Below are 17,255 nucleotides of genomic sequence, written 5' to 3'. Positions count from 1 at the left end.
TTGTTGGAGAATGAGACACACGGAACAGAACTGAGAAGCTCCAGTTGTGATGGCCAAGGCCACCCTGGATCAGATGAAGCCCAGGACTGTCCAGCCAGGCCCTATCTAAATCACCAATCCACAGTGACTTGTGAGCAAACCCATTGTGTTTTGGGATGGTTTACTACATACCATTATAGTGGCAACAGTTCCCTAAGAAGAAACTCCCTGAGGTGATGGATGTACACACACCATGTCCCCCCTGAGCTGGCCCAAGTCTCCTTATTCCACCTCAGGGAACAGCCAGTAGCTGAGGGAGTGGCAGCAGAATCGGAGACTTGTTCTAACATATATTCAACCCACATTCATTAAGCACCCACCAGAGACGCCTCAGAGAATCAAAAAGGAACACGATCACTGGTGCCTAGTGGAGCCAAGACCACGGGCAGATGTGGGCACTGCTAAAGCTGAGGTGTGGGGTGGAAGGGGCGGGACCACTGGGGGCAGAGATGCATGTGCAGGCGTGGCATGGAAGGAACTGGGTGAACTAAGATGGCTGCAAAATGTCCAAGGATTCAGTCTAACCTTTGCATAGCCAAGTAAAATGGCCTCAGATGCCTTGTGGCTTGCTAAAATCATCTTTCAGCTTTGAATTTCATACTTTTAAAAAACTGAGGTGTACTTCCCAGTGATCAGAAACACCAAATTAAAAAGGAATACATTTTATTAATCAAATTAGCTCTAAGCAAAGTGTCTTTAAAAGAACCCTACATTGCTCATTTTTTCCAGTAAAAATAAAAACAAAGCAGTAACTACATTGCTGACCTCCGTTTTTTATTTAAATATAGTGATCTTTCAAGAGAATAAACCCCAAAAAAAAAAAAAAAACTTTACACAGCAAATACTTTACATAAATGTAAACATGCATGTCTACTTCATAATTAAGCAAAATAAACTTTTAGGCACAAGATTTTAAAAAATCATTAAAGAATGAGACAATGAACTTAAGTCAGAAAAAACAGGGGCAACAAAACCACACATTTCCTAGTGCTTCAATTGGTCTTCGCTTCCAATCTACTGGTTACGGCCTGAGTGTCAGAAATCCTACCTTCCTTGCCAAATGGAAAATATCCAATTTGGCTGTACCTAATATATATCCACATAACAGTCTAAATTCTCTTTCAAAATAATGTAATAAATACATCATTCTCACACACACACATGCACGCCCGCACGCACACACACGCACACACACTGCTGAACCAGCCTTTCAAGCAGGGAAGTAAGCATTTTGGAACTTTCAAGTTTTCCTACCACGGAAGCACAGACACACTGACATCACACACAGAAAGCAATGGTTCTGCTACAGAAATGCGCCAGCAACAGCTCATGAGTGGCATTATTACAAATCCCAAGTCTATCTGGATTACGTTTCCCCCAACTGTGTCTCTTCACCTCACCTAAAGGACCCGCCCTCCAGCAGACACTGCAGAGAGCGAAAAAGGCAATTTGAACAATGCTGACTTCAAGTCAGGAAGATCAGCACACGTCTTTCAGCGTTCTCCAAGCGCCCGTCCTCTACACCTCCCCGGTCAGGTTTCTCCGTCTCCTCCCGCACCAGGCTATAAGCACCTGCCTGCTCTTGCGGACACCCCCGGGGATGCGGCGAGACCAACCGTCCTTGCTGTTAAGGAGCTTGTACCGACCAGGGGTGAGACAAGAGGAAGGTCAGAGTGTACACAGAGGGCTCCGTGCAGGCGGACACCGACGGGACCATCCGCGCAGACGGCAGCTAGAGAGAGCCTCATGAGCGGGGACTGGGCGGGCAGGAAGGCACAGCGGCAGGAAGAACAAGTCCTGGCTGGGCGGCACGAGGGGCCTCGTGAGAAGCTGTGAGGCCAGATTCTTGCCTCCCGGGACGAAAAAATTCCTTACTCTGTGGGTAAAGGTGGGGAGTGGGCGGCTCTGTGCAGAGCAACACTGGAGCCTTGCTGGAGAACAACAGAGCGCTGCCAGGTCAGACACGTGACTGGGAGAGGTCTCAGACAGCTCGACTCCCCCAGCCCAGGGGCACAGCAAGAACTTCCTATAGAAACAAACAGCTTGAGCCATCGTGCTGCAAACCACTGCTCCGTCTATATATAAACCAAGACTTTGGGAGAAAAGAGAGGGAGGGGAGAGGGACAGAGACAGCAGAGGCGTACATAGATATTTTTAGTTCAAGTTCCTGGAACCTGCCCCCAAGGGTGAGCAAGTTAAGAGCAGTGAAACAATTCCCACATCTAGTTATAATTCAAGTCTCCCAGTCACGGCGGCACCTACCCTGAGCTGTCATTATAGGGATTACAACGCAGGTATCAGCTCCCTATAAATAAGTTCCTACCTGCCACCGTATCCACTGAACCCTCGGGATGGGCTGAGACCTCACCACAGGCGACTAGCACATGGCTATTTCCTACACGTGCCTCCGGTGGTGCGGGCAGTGGCTCTTGCCCCGTCTCCAGCCCTCGCTGTGGGTCACTATGTGGACGAGACAGTCAACTCTGCAAGGTGCAACTCCAACCAAAGCCCCCACCACGGACCACCGCCCTTCCAGGTTTACGCTGCTTCCCTCCACTAGCTTGGGGGGGAGACGGGGGGGGGTGGAGGGGGGCATCTGAGTGGAGGGACCTGAGGAAGGAGAATCCTCACCAATGTCTTGATGCTCACTGAATCGAAGTGGGTGGAAATTTCTCAGGACACATTCAAATTGCAGAAATGGACGACGACATGTTAACTAAGGACAGCCTGCCACGCACCGCTCCATGTGGAACATGGCCTCGTGACCAGTTTCCTGCAACCACAGAGCCAGCTGGGAACTGCACACAAGACGGCCATCCTGTGACTTTTAGTTGTACCCGAAAACACAAAAAAATACAAGTCAGGCTGGGAGTGAAGCACGAACACTACCCAGGAGCCTGAATGGAAAGACCTTAAAGGCTGAGTTCGCTCCACACGGCAGCACTCCTGTCTGGACCCTGGTGTTTGGAAACCGCAATGCTGGTTCGCTTGTTCAGAGGCTGCTTCCCTACACTCCCTGCATGCCCACCCCCACCACGAACCCCCACAGAAGGACTTAGCGTGGACCCACCGTGGAATGAAAAGCCTCAATTTAAAAGAGGCAGATGTATTATTAGCACAGTGGCTGCTGGTTTAATCTGCTCGCCCAGCCTCATGTTTGTAGGGACTGTCTGGTTTGGAATTCAAGTTACAAGTACCCAACATTTTGGTTTTTTTTGGAATCCAATAAAAGCTCCGATGTACATCTAAAAGTCTCAAGTGTTAAGAATCTGATTTCAATCAATGAAATCCGAGGAGGAAGCAGTGAGAAGCCCGCACTCAGGCAGATGATGGGCTTCCTCTTCCTGGTTTGTAAACGAGGGGCTTGAGCCAGCAGATCTCCAGGGGCCCCCCCGGCTGACACTCAGGACCCTGAGCCCAAGTCCTTGTCTACACAGGTTTGCCAGGCGGGGCCCCGCCAAACTTCCTTACCACTTTGTGTCAATAATTTAAAAGTGGTTTTAACATACTTCTGTCATGCAGTTTGAAGCTTCCCTCCCTCTCCTATTCCTCAAAGATGTTCACTTCACTGGTGCAGACCACTTGGCCAGACTGACGGCTGCTCAGGTTGGAAACCGAATCACTGGTCTGGTGAAGACACGGCCTTTGAGTGAACCGGACCAGGGCACGCGGTATCTGTTTTTCATGAACAGTGTTAACCAAATAGAAATATAATTCTGTTAGTTCTTCTACAGATCTACTTAAACTCTGAAACATGAGATTGTTCACAAATTACATAAGAAAACCACCCATCACCCCTACGGGAAGGGCTTGAACATCTGGGCGCTCCAGAGCCCCAGCCCTGCTGCAGTCACTGATCCACGCCGCTTCCTCTCGACAACGGAATCCACGCCAAAGTAGCCCGGTCTCGCAGCATCGCTGTGCACCAGAAAGCAGATTTGGAAAGATCCGGAGCTAGTCGTCGCTGTCACTGCCAGACTCGCTCAGCTGCAAGTCATTTCCTACCAGAGGAAAACAGAATCAAACCGAAACCACAGACCTCAGAAGTGACTGCCTCAACCATCACATTACAGTCAAACCTTGCTAATTCAACTTCATTAGGGAGAAAAATCAATTTGGCTTGGTGAAAAAATAGCCTGGTACAGTCAACATTTTTATAGAAATGCTATTTCTGGTATCTGCAAAGCACAACAATAGTGCTTATTAGGATAGAGTGGGAGAGCAGTAGGCTAAGCAGCTTTTAAATGTGTTCCTAAGTAAGAAAATACTTATCAATAGCATTAACCACTGGGCAAAGTGGCTTCTACGTAGTAGCTTCATAAAGGAAAATACCTAGCTAGGCTTCCCGCTAACGAAGCTCAATGGTGGGGTCAGGCGTTTGGCAGCGGTTAACAGCAGAGTTACTAAGACACTGCTGGGGATGTCCACAACCTGTATCAGAATGCTTGGGTTCTCGCCCCGTTCTGCTCTCAATGCCAGCTTCCTGCTAACGTGCGTGCTGGGAGGCAGTGGCGATGGCTCAAATAGCTGGGTCCCCACCACCCACATGGGAGGTTTGAACCGAGTTCCCAGCTCCTGCCTCTGGCTTACCCAGCCCTGGCTGTAGTAGGCATCTGGGGAATGAACCAGTGAACAAGAGGTCTCACTAGATACCCACCTGCCTCTTCCTTTCAGAGAAATTTAAAATTTTTAATTCAACAGGTTTTTTAAAAGTCCTATTTATCTGAAAGGCAGAGAAAGACAGAGAGAGACAGACAGGAAGACAAAGAGTTGAAAGGCCTTTCCATCCAATGGTTTACTCCCCAATTGGCTGCAACGGCCAGAGCTGCGCCAATCCGAAGCCAGGAGCTTCTTCCGGGTCACCCATGTGGGTGCAGGGGCCCAAGGACTTGGACCATCTTCTACTGCTTTCCCAGGCCACAGCAGAGAACTGGAACAGAAGTGGAGCAGCCGGGACTAGAACTGGCGCCCATATGGGATGCTGGCACTGCAGGCGGCAGCTTTACTAGCTGCACCACAGCACTGGCCCCAAAGCCCTTCTTTCCTAACGTCCTTCCTGTGTGGCACCAGGTTTTCTTCATCTGCTTCAGCCTACGCTGAGAACAGGGCACATGTGGCAATGCCTTAAAATGTTTCTGTTGGGGCCGGTGCTGTGGCACAGTGGGTTAACATCCTGGCCTGAAGTGCTGGCATCCCATATGGGTGCCGGTTCTAGTCCCGGCTGCTCCTCTTCCAATCCAGCTCTCTGCTATGGCCTGGGAAAGCAGCAGAAGATGGCCCAAGTCCTTGGGCCCCTGCACCCTTGTAGGAGACCCGGAAGAAGCTCCTGGCTTCGGATCGGCACAGCTCTGGCCGTTGCGGCCATCTGGGGAGTGAACCATCGGACGGAAGACTTCTCTCTTTCTCTCTCTGCCTCTCCTCTCTCTGTGTAACTCTGACTTTCAAATAAATAAATAAATCTTTTTAAAAAAATATTTCTGTCAACACAGTAGAGGGGGATTGGTCCCAGCAGCTAGGGACAAAGGCCAGGAGTGCTCTTACACATCCCACCTGCACAGGACAGCCTCCCACAACAAAACCGGACCCAGCCCCAACATCCACAGGGCTGCACCGGAGCGTAAACCAGGGCAGCTTCTGCACCCTCGCTGCTGACCTTCCCACTTCCCAGAGGAAGATGCACCAGGGCTCCAGAGAGAGCAGAGAATCAACCCTGCCTCCAAAACAGAGAAATGCCTGTTCTTGTCCTGTTTTACCTTAAGGTCAGCTGCACTAAAAGCCAGACACCAACTGTTCCTTCCTTCCCCTCCTGCCAGAGGCCAGTAGGCCTCCAGATACCTCCCGACGGCACCTGCTGTCTGGACACAGTGGGTCCTTCTCATAGACTGGAGGCTCTGGGGCAGCAGGGAGCTCCCCTGAAGCCTGGTATGCTTCAGTATTTTCCAGAATTCGCAAAACCCAGCTAGTGTTAGGACAAGAGGAAAGAGAAAGTTTTGTGCTGTGCAGCTTTTTTGTTGTTGTTTTTGTTTTTTCACTGCTTGGCAACTCCGTCCTGTACGCTACGAATCAGCTTTGCCAAGTTCCTTCCTTGAGCCTCAAATGTCTTCAGGTTCACAGCTGAGGAGAAGCCAGAGCCAGGGCCCTGGCCGGGGAGCGCACTTACTGAGGGTGTTCATGAGCTGGCTGCTTCCTTGGGGCCGGCTGGTGCCGTTGGCAAGGGCGGGCCTGCTGTTGTAGGGCTGCGGGGGAGAGGCGGGCCCGCTGTCCTCGCCTCCGCTGCTGGAGCTGTCGTCGTCACTGCCCGAGTTGCTCTCGGAGTCTGAGGAGCCGCTCCCGCTGCTGCTGCTCATCTGTTCAATGATGTCCACCTCGGCCCTCAGCTCTGCAACGAAACCACAGGCCGTGGGCCGGGGCAGCGAGCACCCACCCCTGGGGCGGTGCCCCACTGCCGCTGGACACCGTGACCTGGCGAAACCAACAGCAACGGGAGCCGTTCAACACACTCCAACTGGACAACATTTACTGAAACCCGCAGAGCAAAAATATTTAACCCGTTTGCAGAGACAATAGAAGCATCAAATTCAGCTAAAATACACGAAATGAGAAGTGAACCAAGTCCAAAAAAAAACAAAAAACAAAAAACAAAAAACCCAACCACCTGTGATTTATGGGGCAGAACTCCAAACAAGAGAAATATTATACTTAGGGCTGAAAAACTCTTCACTGGGAAGGTCTGAGTGCTTGCTTTGGATCGGCCTCTAACCAGCAGGGACACTCAGGTGGAAATCAGCAAATCTTCCAAGCCACTCTGGAAAAACCAAGGCCAGACAGCCTCTGAGGGCCCTTCCGGCTTTCCTGTCCCACGAATAAATACAGGCTTGCAGCAAGAATCAAGACTGAAGAAAAATGGCCAAACAACACTCCTCTTCACTCTTAGCCAGCTGCCAGCTGCCATCCATGGCGGCTACTGCATTTTTTTTTTTTTTTAACAGCTGTGAAGCGGGGAAGGAAAGGCATGCTTATTTAACCGTGCAGCGCCACTGAACACATCAGCAACACATCACAGAAAAGATGTCAGCCGTTCCCGTCCAGACTCTCAGGACCGGATGGTCTTTGAGCGGCTACGGTTCTTTTAAGCCTAACTGGCAACAACTCACCACTCACAGTCTAATTCCGTTTCAGCTAACATGGAAACTTCCGTAACAGCATTCCAATATTCATGAGGGGAAAAAAAATGGCGAGGTGTGACGACTGTGCACAGGGCTAACAGGGAGCGATTCTGTGGCGTGCAAAGGCAGACTGCCCAAGGATGGCTCCTTACCTCTCCCTGTCTGCTGCCATTACGGACTTCGTTTTGTCTCATAAAACTCAGCAATACAAAGCACTCAGCCCCCCAACTTGTCAGTCTGGAGGACTAAAACCATCTACCACGAGGGGAAGAAAGGCCAGGTGAGCCCTGCTGGCTCGAGTTGTAGTGCGGAGCGCCCGGCCAGAACCGCTAACTCCTTCAGCAGACGGCATCACTTCCACTGGTCTCGTGGCCTTCCCTGGCACACGTTTCGTGTTGGCACCAAGCATCTGGTCGTGGTATTTTCACGTGGCCCTGACCAAGCTCCCCTACTAACACAGAGCTCAGGCACACTGCCACTGTTGGTGTTTGCTCCCCAACACCTGGACTCCTTTGTTAAGGTGTGTCACACGGAGCTTGGGACGGCAGGCGTGTCTACCGAAACCTCGCGCCTCTAGGCAGAACGCTGCCAGGGGGACCACTCAGCTCTGTCACAACAAGACACAGGCAGATGCTCTCATCCCCACTGCCTCTGCAATGGCAAACTCTGCAGAAAAGTTCTTGACGACAGAGCACCTGTGCTACCACCTCGACACAGCAGCCTCGAGGGCTACGCACGCACATCACCGCCCTGTGCCAGGTGGCTACCGCTGCTCCAGCAAACGTTACCTCTTTTGATGTCATCCAGCTGAGGCTCAGGGGAGGGGTTATCTTTCAAGGGAGAAGTTTTAGATGCAACCGGAGGCTTTGTTGGAGCTCTGAATGGCATGGGTGGTGGAGGCGGTGGTGGTGGCTGCGATGGCTGCGGTGGCTGGGGGGGACGGCTGGGCTGCTGCTCCATTCGGGCCTGGATTTTACTGCTCCCCTCAGCTCTGAAATGAGACAGACATTCAATTGGAGGGGTGAGGGCGGTGGTTCTGGTCCAGTTAACAAATTCTGTACCTCTGCAAAGCCGCTTTTTCTAGACTGCTGCGAGGATTGCTATGTGTGATTCACCCACGACAACTACTCATTTAACGTGAGTGCCTGCTGCATTTCCAGTACTGAGTGTGCTCCAGCTCACCCATATGGGTGGCGGGACCCCAGATTCTTGGGCCATCCTCTGCTGCCTTCCCAGGCACATTAGCAGGGAGCTGGGTCGGAAATGGAGCAGCCAGGGCTTGAACCGGAACTCTGATTTGGGATGCTGGCATCGCAAGCAATGGCTTCACCAGCTGTGCCACAACATCGGCTCCTAAGATAACTCGTAACTGATTTCATAGTCAACGTGCAACGCCTGTTGAATGAAACTGTGAAGCTCACTACTTTAAAAAATAGGCAAGGTTTTATTTGGGTATTATACTGACCTCAAAAGTATTTTATAAAAAAAATGAATCCTCTCACTTTAATAAAGAATATAGACTATTCAACGTTCCTTTCACAATTATGTCTATAACTTTAAGTATTATCCCTTAGGTAGCACCATACCAATAATCGAGAGACTAATTAAAAAAAAAAAAGCTTTATAAGCTGGCGCCGCGGCTCAGTAGGCTAATCCTCCGCCTTGCGGCGCCGGCACACCGGGTTCTAGTCCCGGTCGGGGCACCGATCCTGTCCCGGTTGCCCCTCTTCCAGGCCAGCTCTCTGCTGTGGCCAGGGAGTGCAGTGGAGGATGGCCCAAGTGCTTGGGTCCTGCACCCCATGGGAGACCAGGAGAAGCACCTGGCTCCTGCCATCGGATCAGTGCGGTGCGCCGGCCGCAGCGCGCCTACTGCGGTGGCCATTGGAGGGTGAACCAACGGCAAAAGGAAGACCTTTCTCTCTGTCTCTCTCTCTCACTGTCCACTCTGCCTGTCAAAAATTAAAAAAAAAAAAAAAAAAAAAAAAAAGACCTGACACATGGGCGTCACTGGGGAAAAGGGACTTTATTATTATAAAGCTTTTTTTTTTTTTTTGACAGACAGAGTGGACAGTGAGAGAGAGAGACAGAGAGAAAGGTCTTCCTTTTGCCGTTGGTTCACCCTCCAATGGCCGCCGCGGTAGGCGCGCTGCGGCCGGCGCACCGCGCTGTTCCGATGGCAGGAGCCAGGTGCTTCTCCTGGTCTCCCATGGGGTGCAGGGCCCAAGCACTTGGGCCATCCTCCACTGCACTCCCTGGCCACAGCAGAGAGCTGGCCTGGAAGAGGGGCAACCGGGACAGGATCGGTGCCCCGACCGGGACTAGAACCCGGTGTGCCGGCGCCGCAAGGCGGAGGATTAGCCTAGTGAGCCGCGGCGCCGGCCCAATGTGTCAGGTCTTAAAGACAGTATGTCTTTCTATGGAATTTGAGGAAGATATATTTTATTGACTCGTCTGCGAAGACCAGAGTAGAGTAACGATGCCAACGGAACACTAGGAGGAAGCAGACGCTCGTGTCCTCCACACGGAGCTTCCGAGACGCCCGTCTGCGCCTGGGGGCCACGCACCTGGTCTTCTTGACCTGAATGCTGCTGCTGAGCTTTTCCAGCACGTACTCGCCAGTGTCGTGGTTGATGATGAGCACGCAGTCTTTCTGATACGGCCGTTTGTTCCCCTTGAACACCGTCATGGGTGGCGTGGAGCCCTGGGTGCCACAAAAACACAGAGGGTGGTCTAATCAGAGGCAGCAGAAGGAATCTGCAGATAGAGATCTGATGGCTACCTCACCAACTCTTTCAGCTAATCTATTCAAAAAGAACACAATGAACCGATTTCCATGCTAATTCCTGGTGCTCCAGGTGAAAATAAAAGACAAGTAATACAGCAAGCATCTCTGACTGTGGAACTGGTTCTAAGGCAGTATACAAATTTTAAGTTACTGTATATATTTCTAAGGGATTGGGGAAGTATCATAAATAATGGGAAAGTAGGAACTCAGAGAAATAAATTCACTACTACGTGTGCTGTACTGAGCGGAACTACCACTATGAATAGTAAAAGCTAGTGCTTAGTCTCTGCATTTCTCTCTAACAGGAGAGGCCAGGTCTCCCTGCTCATGCCAAGTAACCAACAGGGCATTCCCCAAAGACAGGTCACTCTCCCGGGTAGCTCCAAGTAGGGGCGGCACGCCACTCACCTGCCTCGGCCCCACACACACCCCCTTGTATTCTCAGGCCCAAGGAGGAAACCTTAAGCAGCCCCGTGGCTGGTCCTCCAGCCTCAGCCCGCCTGCTCCGGGACAGAGGGGTGACTGGCTTCTCCCAGCCTCACCACACTCCAGCCTCCGGGAACTGCTTTTGCTCGCTACACCTGGACCCGCCTTCTTTGAGCTGCTCAAAGCTGACTTCTTCAGGGAAGCCTTCCCTGACTTTCTACGATAAGTGCTGTGTTTTCCTCCACTTACTTACACCCAGACACAAGCCCCACAAGAAAGGTGCTTGTTTTGTTCAAGAATGTATTCTTAGCACCAAGCAAGGGGCCAGCAGCACAGGGTAGGCGCTCAACTAATACTTGTCAAATATAGAGTGCAATACCTTGTTTAGAATCAAAACTCCGTAGCTCTTTAATTCCTTATTCGCACAGTAAGATGTTCCCGTTGGAAAGAACCTGGGGCTTATTTACTCAGCTCCTTCATTTTACGTGTGGGAGGCTGAGGTCCACAGGGAGGTGATGTAACCCGCCAAAGGCGAGAAGTTAACCAGAAGGCAGTTTGAAGAAGTGAAGTTAATGAGATGGCAGTCTGAAAGGCACACAAACCCTCTGCCTCACCACCAGGCTCCCAGGTCTCCTGGAGCTGTCCTGAGCCTTTTCATCCTTCCACCAGCTAACAGGAACTTTTTAAGCTCCAGGACAAGGCCATGAGGTGCAATGCCACGTGTTCCTTAGGAATACCTTGTGTGTGTGACTCCATAATCATTGTGGCCTTGGGGTGGGAGGCTTCACACAAAGTGTTTCTTGGCAGGAGGGGGCCCAATCCAGGTTCTCCCTGAGTTCTTCATCCCACAGTGAGCTGAATGCTCTCAACTTCTGGCTCTTGTCTGAACTACAGTCCCTGCCCTTGACCCCTCTGCCAGATAAAAGATGCCAGGCCTCTTTCTGCCTGCCTTGGCTCCTGGCTTGGCTGCCCTACACTCTTGAGCTGTTGTGGTCATATCAGCAGAGCACCTTGGGCTTTGCTGGAATTGCCTGGAAGAAAGAGGGGCTAGGGATACACACAGGAACCTAGCCTACTGTGCTGCAAATGGGCCAGGGTGGGGGGAAGCATGGGGAAAATGTCAATCATTCCTTTTTTAAAATAACTTTCCGGGCCGGCACCGCGGCTCACTAGGCTAATCCTCCGCCTTGTGGCGCCGGCACACCGGGTTCTAGTCCCGGTCGGGGCACCGATCCTGTCCCGGTTGCCCCTCTCCCAGGCCAGCTCTCTGCTGTAGCCAGGGAGTGTAGTGGAGGATGGCCCAAGTCCTTGGGCCCTGCACCCCATGGGAGACCAGGAGAAGCACCTGGCTCCTGCCACTGGATCAGAACGGTGCGCCGGCCGCAGCGCGCCTACCGCGGCGGCCATTGGAGGGTGAACCAACGGCAAAAGGAAGACCTTTCTCTCTGTCTCTCTCTCTCACTGTCCACTCTGCCTGTCAACAAAAAATAATAATAATAATAATAATAATAACTTTCCAAGAGGGAGGAAGGCAATACCATTATATTCTTAGAACTGTTATCTACAAAAACTATATTGAATCTGTTAAAAACTGACTCAAAATAAAAAATGGACACAAGTACCCGAGCCATCATCCGCAGCCTCCATGGTGCACATAGGCAGGAAGCTGAACCGGAAGCAGAGCAGCCAGGACTCAAACCAGGCATTCCCAGCAGGGTGTGGGCATCCCAAGCAGGGTTTTAATTGCTGTGCCAAACACCACCGCCTGACAATCATTTTTAATCAGCATCTGGGTAACATAAATCCACCCCCATTCCCCAAAATTCCTCTCCTCTCTACGTTGGCACTTTAGAAAATGGAGCAATTTTTAAGCGGTAGGAAATTCAAATCCTACCATTAAACAAGGATTCACTGTGAGCCTACATGAAAAAGACAACCACGGAGCAAACTTACAGGGATGTGTGGCAGCGTAATTGTGACCTCATCGCCTTTGCCCACCTGCAGCTCCCCTTCACAGGAGGTGTCTATTGACGCGGGCTTGAAGTCATCTAAGGGAAAGGAAAAAAAGCCCTTACTCACCAGGTGACTTGCAATAAGGCCTCCCTGGGTATTTTCACTTAGGAATTACAAATCATTACTATGCAGATACATGGAAAACAGAAATGACTTAGGATTCCTAAAAAACTTCACAAATACAGAAGTAGAGAGGAAGAACCCTTGGGATGCCACCATCCAGCTTCAATGATTTCCATCTCAGAGACAATCTTGCTTCATGTGCACCTCCACACAGCTTCCCCTTTGACTTCCCAGTGGGTTGGGGGGGGGGGGGCAGAATTTACACACCATTTTATTAAGGAAAGAGAAGCCTCTTCTCCCAAGGGACAGATGAGAAGCAACGCCTCATTATCCACCGCAAGGCGCTTTCTGACGGTTGTGAGAATCAAAGGCAACAGCATATAAAAAAAAGTGATCGAAAAACCCTACATGAAATATCACAAGGCCCCAGCATCACAAACGCTGATTTCATTTTGCACAGAAACCGTCAAAAGTAGCATCGGCCTAGTTTTGGAACGAAGAAACCTTTGGAACTCAAGTTCCACAGCCTTGACAAAAACACACTGCGGGTGTTTAACGCAGATGCCGCACCATCTCCAAAGGTTACCCTTGCCTGGGTTTCCGGACTGCAGACAGAGCACAGGGCCAACAGTGTTCACATACACCTGCCTCCAACTGCAGGCCGTTTACATTCCACATGGCCCTTCGCCCAGGAGAGATAACTGAGAAAACTGGTTTGGAAACGATGCCCTGGTCCTGTCGGCAAGACACACAGGAATGGCGTGGCAAGTGGCCACACCGAGTGGATCTTCATTATCCAACACGCCCTCTTCCTAAGCGTTGAGTCACACCGGCTAGCTCCTCTGTCCAAAACAAGTCTCAACAGCGTGAGCGCTGCGGGGAAGCCAGAAGCCCGTGAATCACGCACGGATGCTCCGTCTGTAATCACGGGGACAAGGGCCCGGCACGACGACTGTGTCGACATTCCCGGCGTCTGCTTCCAAATCTACAGCGTCCCGGGCTCACACTCTAACTTTTTTCCTCCACCCAGAAGGCACTCCGTCCAGAGCAAGAGTCGGGGTGGGGGGTAGGCGACCTTAAAAGACCATCCAAGTCGCAGAGGGGAGGCGGCCGGACGGGGACGACGCGGACCCCGGCGGCAGAGGGGGCGACGCGCAGGGCCAGGGCGGCCAGACCGGGCACGGGGGTGGAGCTCAGGGAGAGAATGCACGCGGCTGACAGCAAACAGCAAGGGCCTTTTAAACGCCGAGAGCCCCGACGCGATCCTTGGGAAAGGGGAGGTCTGGGCTTAAGGCGTGGGTGAGGGATTAACAGAGACAGGGACCCCACGACCTTCGGAATGCGCGTCTGGGACCGGGCAGAACAGTGGGGAGCGCTGAGAGGTCTGGACAAAGGGACGAACGGAGCTCCCGGAGGCCCCGGGTGTGCCTGGCCGCTGGCCTCTGCAGGACCGCGGAAGGCAGACGGGAGCCGAGCCGGCCTGCGCCCCGCGAGGAGCGCTCACTTACAGCGAATGGTGTGGAAGGAGGTCCGCGGGCGCTTTTCGAAGCTCTCTCCGAGGCGCAGGCAATGCTCCTCGCGATCCAGCAGCGGGTTCGCGGTCCCGTTCATGGCCCCGCACGGGCCTCGCGGCCGGACCGGCGCTCTCCCCGGGCGGCCGCAGCCCGAGCTTCCGGTGCTCCTGGGACACCGCTCCGGAGCGCACGCAGAGCAGCACCGGCGCCCACCAGGGACCGGAAGCAACTCCTCTCCTCGGCGTCCGGGTGGGGGAAGACGCTGAGGGAGCAAGGCCAGGGCGGGACTTCCGGCGCCGGGGAAGGACTTCCGGGTTGCCGGCCGAAGTGGCGTGGGCGGCGCCATGGTGATGGAGTTCTGCCTGGAGAATCGGAATTCTGGTTCTCCAGGGCTGGCCTGACCGGGTTCAGGTCTTTCCCGTGGCGGCTCCCAAATCCTGCCTTCGGGGTCCGGGCTTGGCTAAGGGGTGAGCGCGGCCGGCCGGTGACGCAGCCCTTGGCTGGCTATGGGTTACTGTAGGTCCGACGGGGCAGAGGGGCCGAGGAGGCCGAGTTTGTCCCGTTGGTGCCAAGAAAGGTGGACCTTCAGGGCTGTAGCCTCGTGGCACCCGAGCCTCTAACCCTTTCTTGGAGCCGTGGGCTCGGTGCGCTCGGGGTCGGGCCGCGGCGTCGCGTGGGGGCTGTCAGAAGCGGCGGCCACCCAGGCTTAGCCCCATCCCCTCCGGGAGAAGGGAGCTCCGACCCTGGGGAGACTCTGGTGGCCCCTCTGTCTGGCAGGTGGCAGCTCGCTTTCAGTGTGGCCGGCAGGTTGGTTGTCTTTAAGTCCCCCGCTCACGGGCGCCGACACTTGAATATTTTCTTCCCAAGGTTTCTCGGTGCATCCGCGAGACGGTCCTCTTTCTAAACGAAATCAGTGTATCTCAGTAACTGATTTCCTGCTGGCCTGGGTTCGAGGTCGGGGCCTGAGACCGGGCTGGCCGTTTGAATGTGGGCTCCCCGAAGGTAGGACTTGTGTCCTGGTCTCCTTTGTGACCTCGCTGGGTATATAGCGGGCACGGTTTTGTGCACCATCAGCATCTCGTACCTGTTTGGGGAACTGAACGCAGCGTGTTTATGGAGAGCCATCCTAGAAGCGCTAACCAGGATCTCGTTCTTTTTTCCTGGGAAGCACCCGAGGCTGCCTCAGCGGGGAAGACCACCCGGAAGAGCGCTTTTGAGAAAACCTTGCGCAGTCCGTTCTGGGTTACTCAAGGAAGGGGGAGATTGGACAGCGCTGAATGGGGCGCTGTCGGGTTGAGAGATGGCTTCTTTGCAGCGGAAGGAACTGCAGGCAAGGATTCTCAGCTCGGAAGAAGAGGAGAAACTGAAAAGAGACCAAGTTCTGGTGTCCCATTTTAAACAGCAAAAACTGGAAAAAGAGGCACAGAAGAACTGGGACCTTTTTTACAAAAGAAATAGTACTAATTTCTTCAAAGACAGACACTGGACCACCAGAGAGTTTGAGGAGCTGAGATCCTGTAGGGAGGTAAGGTCGGGTCTCACCTTCTCTGAGCTGCTCTTCGTGTTACCTGGGGGCGTTTCTGCGGCGACTGTGAAATAGAGAATTTGTTAAACTTACCAAAATGCTTTGTATCTTAGAAGCACACTGCCTGGTCTCAAGTGGTGTTAGCAGCTTCTGCGTCAGTCCATAGGAGAGAGAACTCTAGTTAGCATTTTGTGTTTCTTTAAAGCTAATTTGAAAACATTTGTAACACATTAAATAGGTGCCCAGTGACTTCACTGACAGATTCAGAATATTGTTACTACTACTAATAATGTGAATGAACTATTTACCATGTCTCTTTTATTTTCAAAATTGTTTTAATTTAGAAATAAGCGTCTTGGAAGAAAAAATGAAAACTCCAAGATGCATAAGCAGATTTTTACTCTGTGAGCTTCTCAAACCCTCACTTGTTAATCAGTCCCCAAAATGAAAAATTCTCTTCCAAAAGAGTATATAGTCACCAACAATGATGTTCTTAAGAGGGATATGGATTGGCCAGCGCCGTGGCTCAATAGGCTAATCCTCTGCCTGTGGCGCTGGCACACCTGGTTCTAGTCCCGGTTGGGGCGCCAGATTCTGTCCCGGTCGCTCCTCTTCCTGTCCAGCTCGCTGCTGTGGCCTGGGAGTGCAGTGGAGGATGGCCCAAGTCCTTGGGCCCTGCACCTGCATGGGAGACCAGGACAAGCACCTGGCTCCTGGCTTCGGATCAGCGCGGTGCGCTGGCCGCGGTGGCCATTGTGGGGTGAACCAACAGAAAAGGAAGACCTTTGTCTCTCTCACTGTCCACTCTGCCTGTTAAAGAAAAAGAAAAAAAAAGGATATGGATCAATTTCACAAAGAAGCCAATGAGTCCATTCTAGCGAACTGTATGGCTGTTGCCATGGCAATCCGGCATTCTTTCAAGTGTGGTGCATGTTTTAACCAGCCATATTGGGTCAGCAGACTGCATTACGTGATCTGTGATTACCTGCCACGCCACCAACTGAGGCCCCCGGGGACTACCATACCCCTTTTCTGTTCTCTTCTCCCCAGCTTGTCGGGGCCTGGGTTTCACTTTTCCTGCCCAGAAGCAGTGGGAGGTAAGCTGAGGCCCCTGGTGTCTCCATGGGCCGAATCCCACCCACGCACACCACCAAGGCTTTGGACCATTCCCCTTTTCTAAGAACTTTACATGTGTTCTTTCAGGTCTTGTAGTAACTTCTTCAAGGGTGAGGTTACTATTACTCCCATTGGCAGGTGAAATTGAGGCACAGAACTGATTTGCCCAAAGATAGAATACAGGATCAGGAGAGGAGTTAGCATTTGAGTGCAGGCAGTTAGGTCCAGAATGGTTAGCCATTCTGCTGATTTTTATTTATTTATTTTTCTCCACACCAAACTGCCCAGTGTTGAATAACAGATGAGGTACCCATAAAAGCTTTTGCTTATTAATAAGTTCACCTGTTTACAGTCTGCTTCAAGGTATCAGAGACCTTGTTTCTCCCGTTCTGGACCTTTGGTTTGTTTCTTCATTGTGCATGGATAATGGATGGTAACTTTGGGTTATTTTTCCCCAGTTTGAAGGTCAAAAATTGACTGTCCTTGAAGCCGGCTGTGGCGTTGGAAACTGCTTGTTCCCACTTTTAGAAGAGGATCTGAATATCTTTGCCTATGCCTGTGATTTTTCTCCGAGAGCGGTTGAGTATGTTAAGGTTGGTGCACAGTCA

General features: G+C 52.0%; 2 protein-coding genes and 1 pseudogene across 6 annotated transcripts in view; 1 reads left to right on the top strand and 2 right to left on the bottom strand.

Moving 5' to 3' along the window:
• Positions 1-739: 739 nt before the first annotated feature.
• On the bottom strand, positions 740-14,352 carry EAF1 (ELL associated factor 1). Its single transcript, XM_062214874.1, has 6 exons — positions 14,001-14,352; positions 12,370-12,464; positions 9,770-9,906; positions 7,994-8,196; positions 6,200-6,418; positions 740-4,040 (listed from the first exon to the last, which is right to left on the bottom strand). Exons 1-6 carry the CDS (start codon positions 14,350-14,352, stop codon positions 3,994-3,996), a joined length of 1,053 nt encoding a protein of 350 aa, XP_062070858.1. The 3' UTR covers positions 740-3,993.
• The window catches only part of METTL6 (methyltransferase 6, tRNA N3-cytidine), a 21,832-nt gene continuing 18,889 nt past the window's right edge, over positions 14,313-17,255 (top strand). For 3 of the 5 annotated variants that reach the window (XM_062214904.1, XM_062214884.1, XM_062214913.1), the window contains exons 1-3: positions 14,313-14,473; positions 15,175-15,531; positions 17,106-17,240. In XM_062214904.1, coding sequence (XP_062070888.1) covers positions 15,307-15,531; positions 17,106-17,240 — 360 coding nt within the window. In that variant the 5' untranslated portion in view covers positions 14,313-14,473; positions 15,175-15,306. Of the gene's footprint in view, positions 14,474-14,725; positions 14,814-14,873; positions 15,009-15,174; positions 15,532-17,105; positions 17,241-17,255 lie in introns of those variants that run through there. The other 2 variants (XM_062214890.1, XM_062214897.1) reach the window with 2 other exon arrangements.
• Positions 16,581-16,699, bottom strand: LOC133753037 (small nucleolar RNA ACA64; annotated as a pseudogene).

The sequence above is a fragment of the Lepus europaeus genome, chromosome 2 (assembly GCF_033115175.1).
Source record: "Lepus europaeus isolate LE1 chromosome 2, mLepTim1.pri, whole genome shotgun sequence".
NCBI classification, from domain to species: Eukaryota; Metazoa; Chordata; class Mammalia; order Lagomorpha; family Leporidae; genus Lepus; species Lepus europaeus.
Note: the sequence above shows the minus strand (reverse complement) of the source record. Positions and strands in the feature narration are given on the sequence as shown.

Excerpts from the sequence above, each read along its gene's own strand:
- EAF1 (XM_062214874.1), bottom strand. The coding sequence starts at position 14,352 with ATGGCGCCGCCCACGCCACTTCGGCCGGCAACCCGGAAGTCCTTCCCC. Across the intron at positions 8,197-9,769 it reads ATTCAGGTCAAGAAGACCAG|AGCTGAGGGGAGCAGTAAAA; the intron begins GTGCGTGGCCCC and ends GTCTCATTTCAG. Across the intron at positions 4,041-6,199 it reads CCAGCTCATGAACACCCTCA|GAAATGACTTGCAGCTGAGC; the intron begins GTAAGTGCGCTC and ends TTCCTCTGGTAG.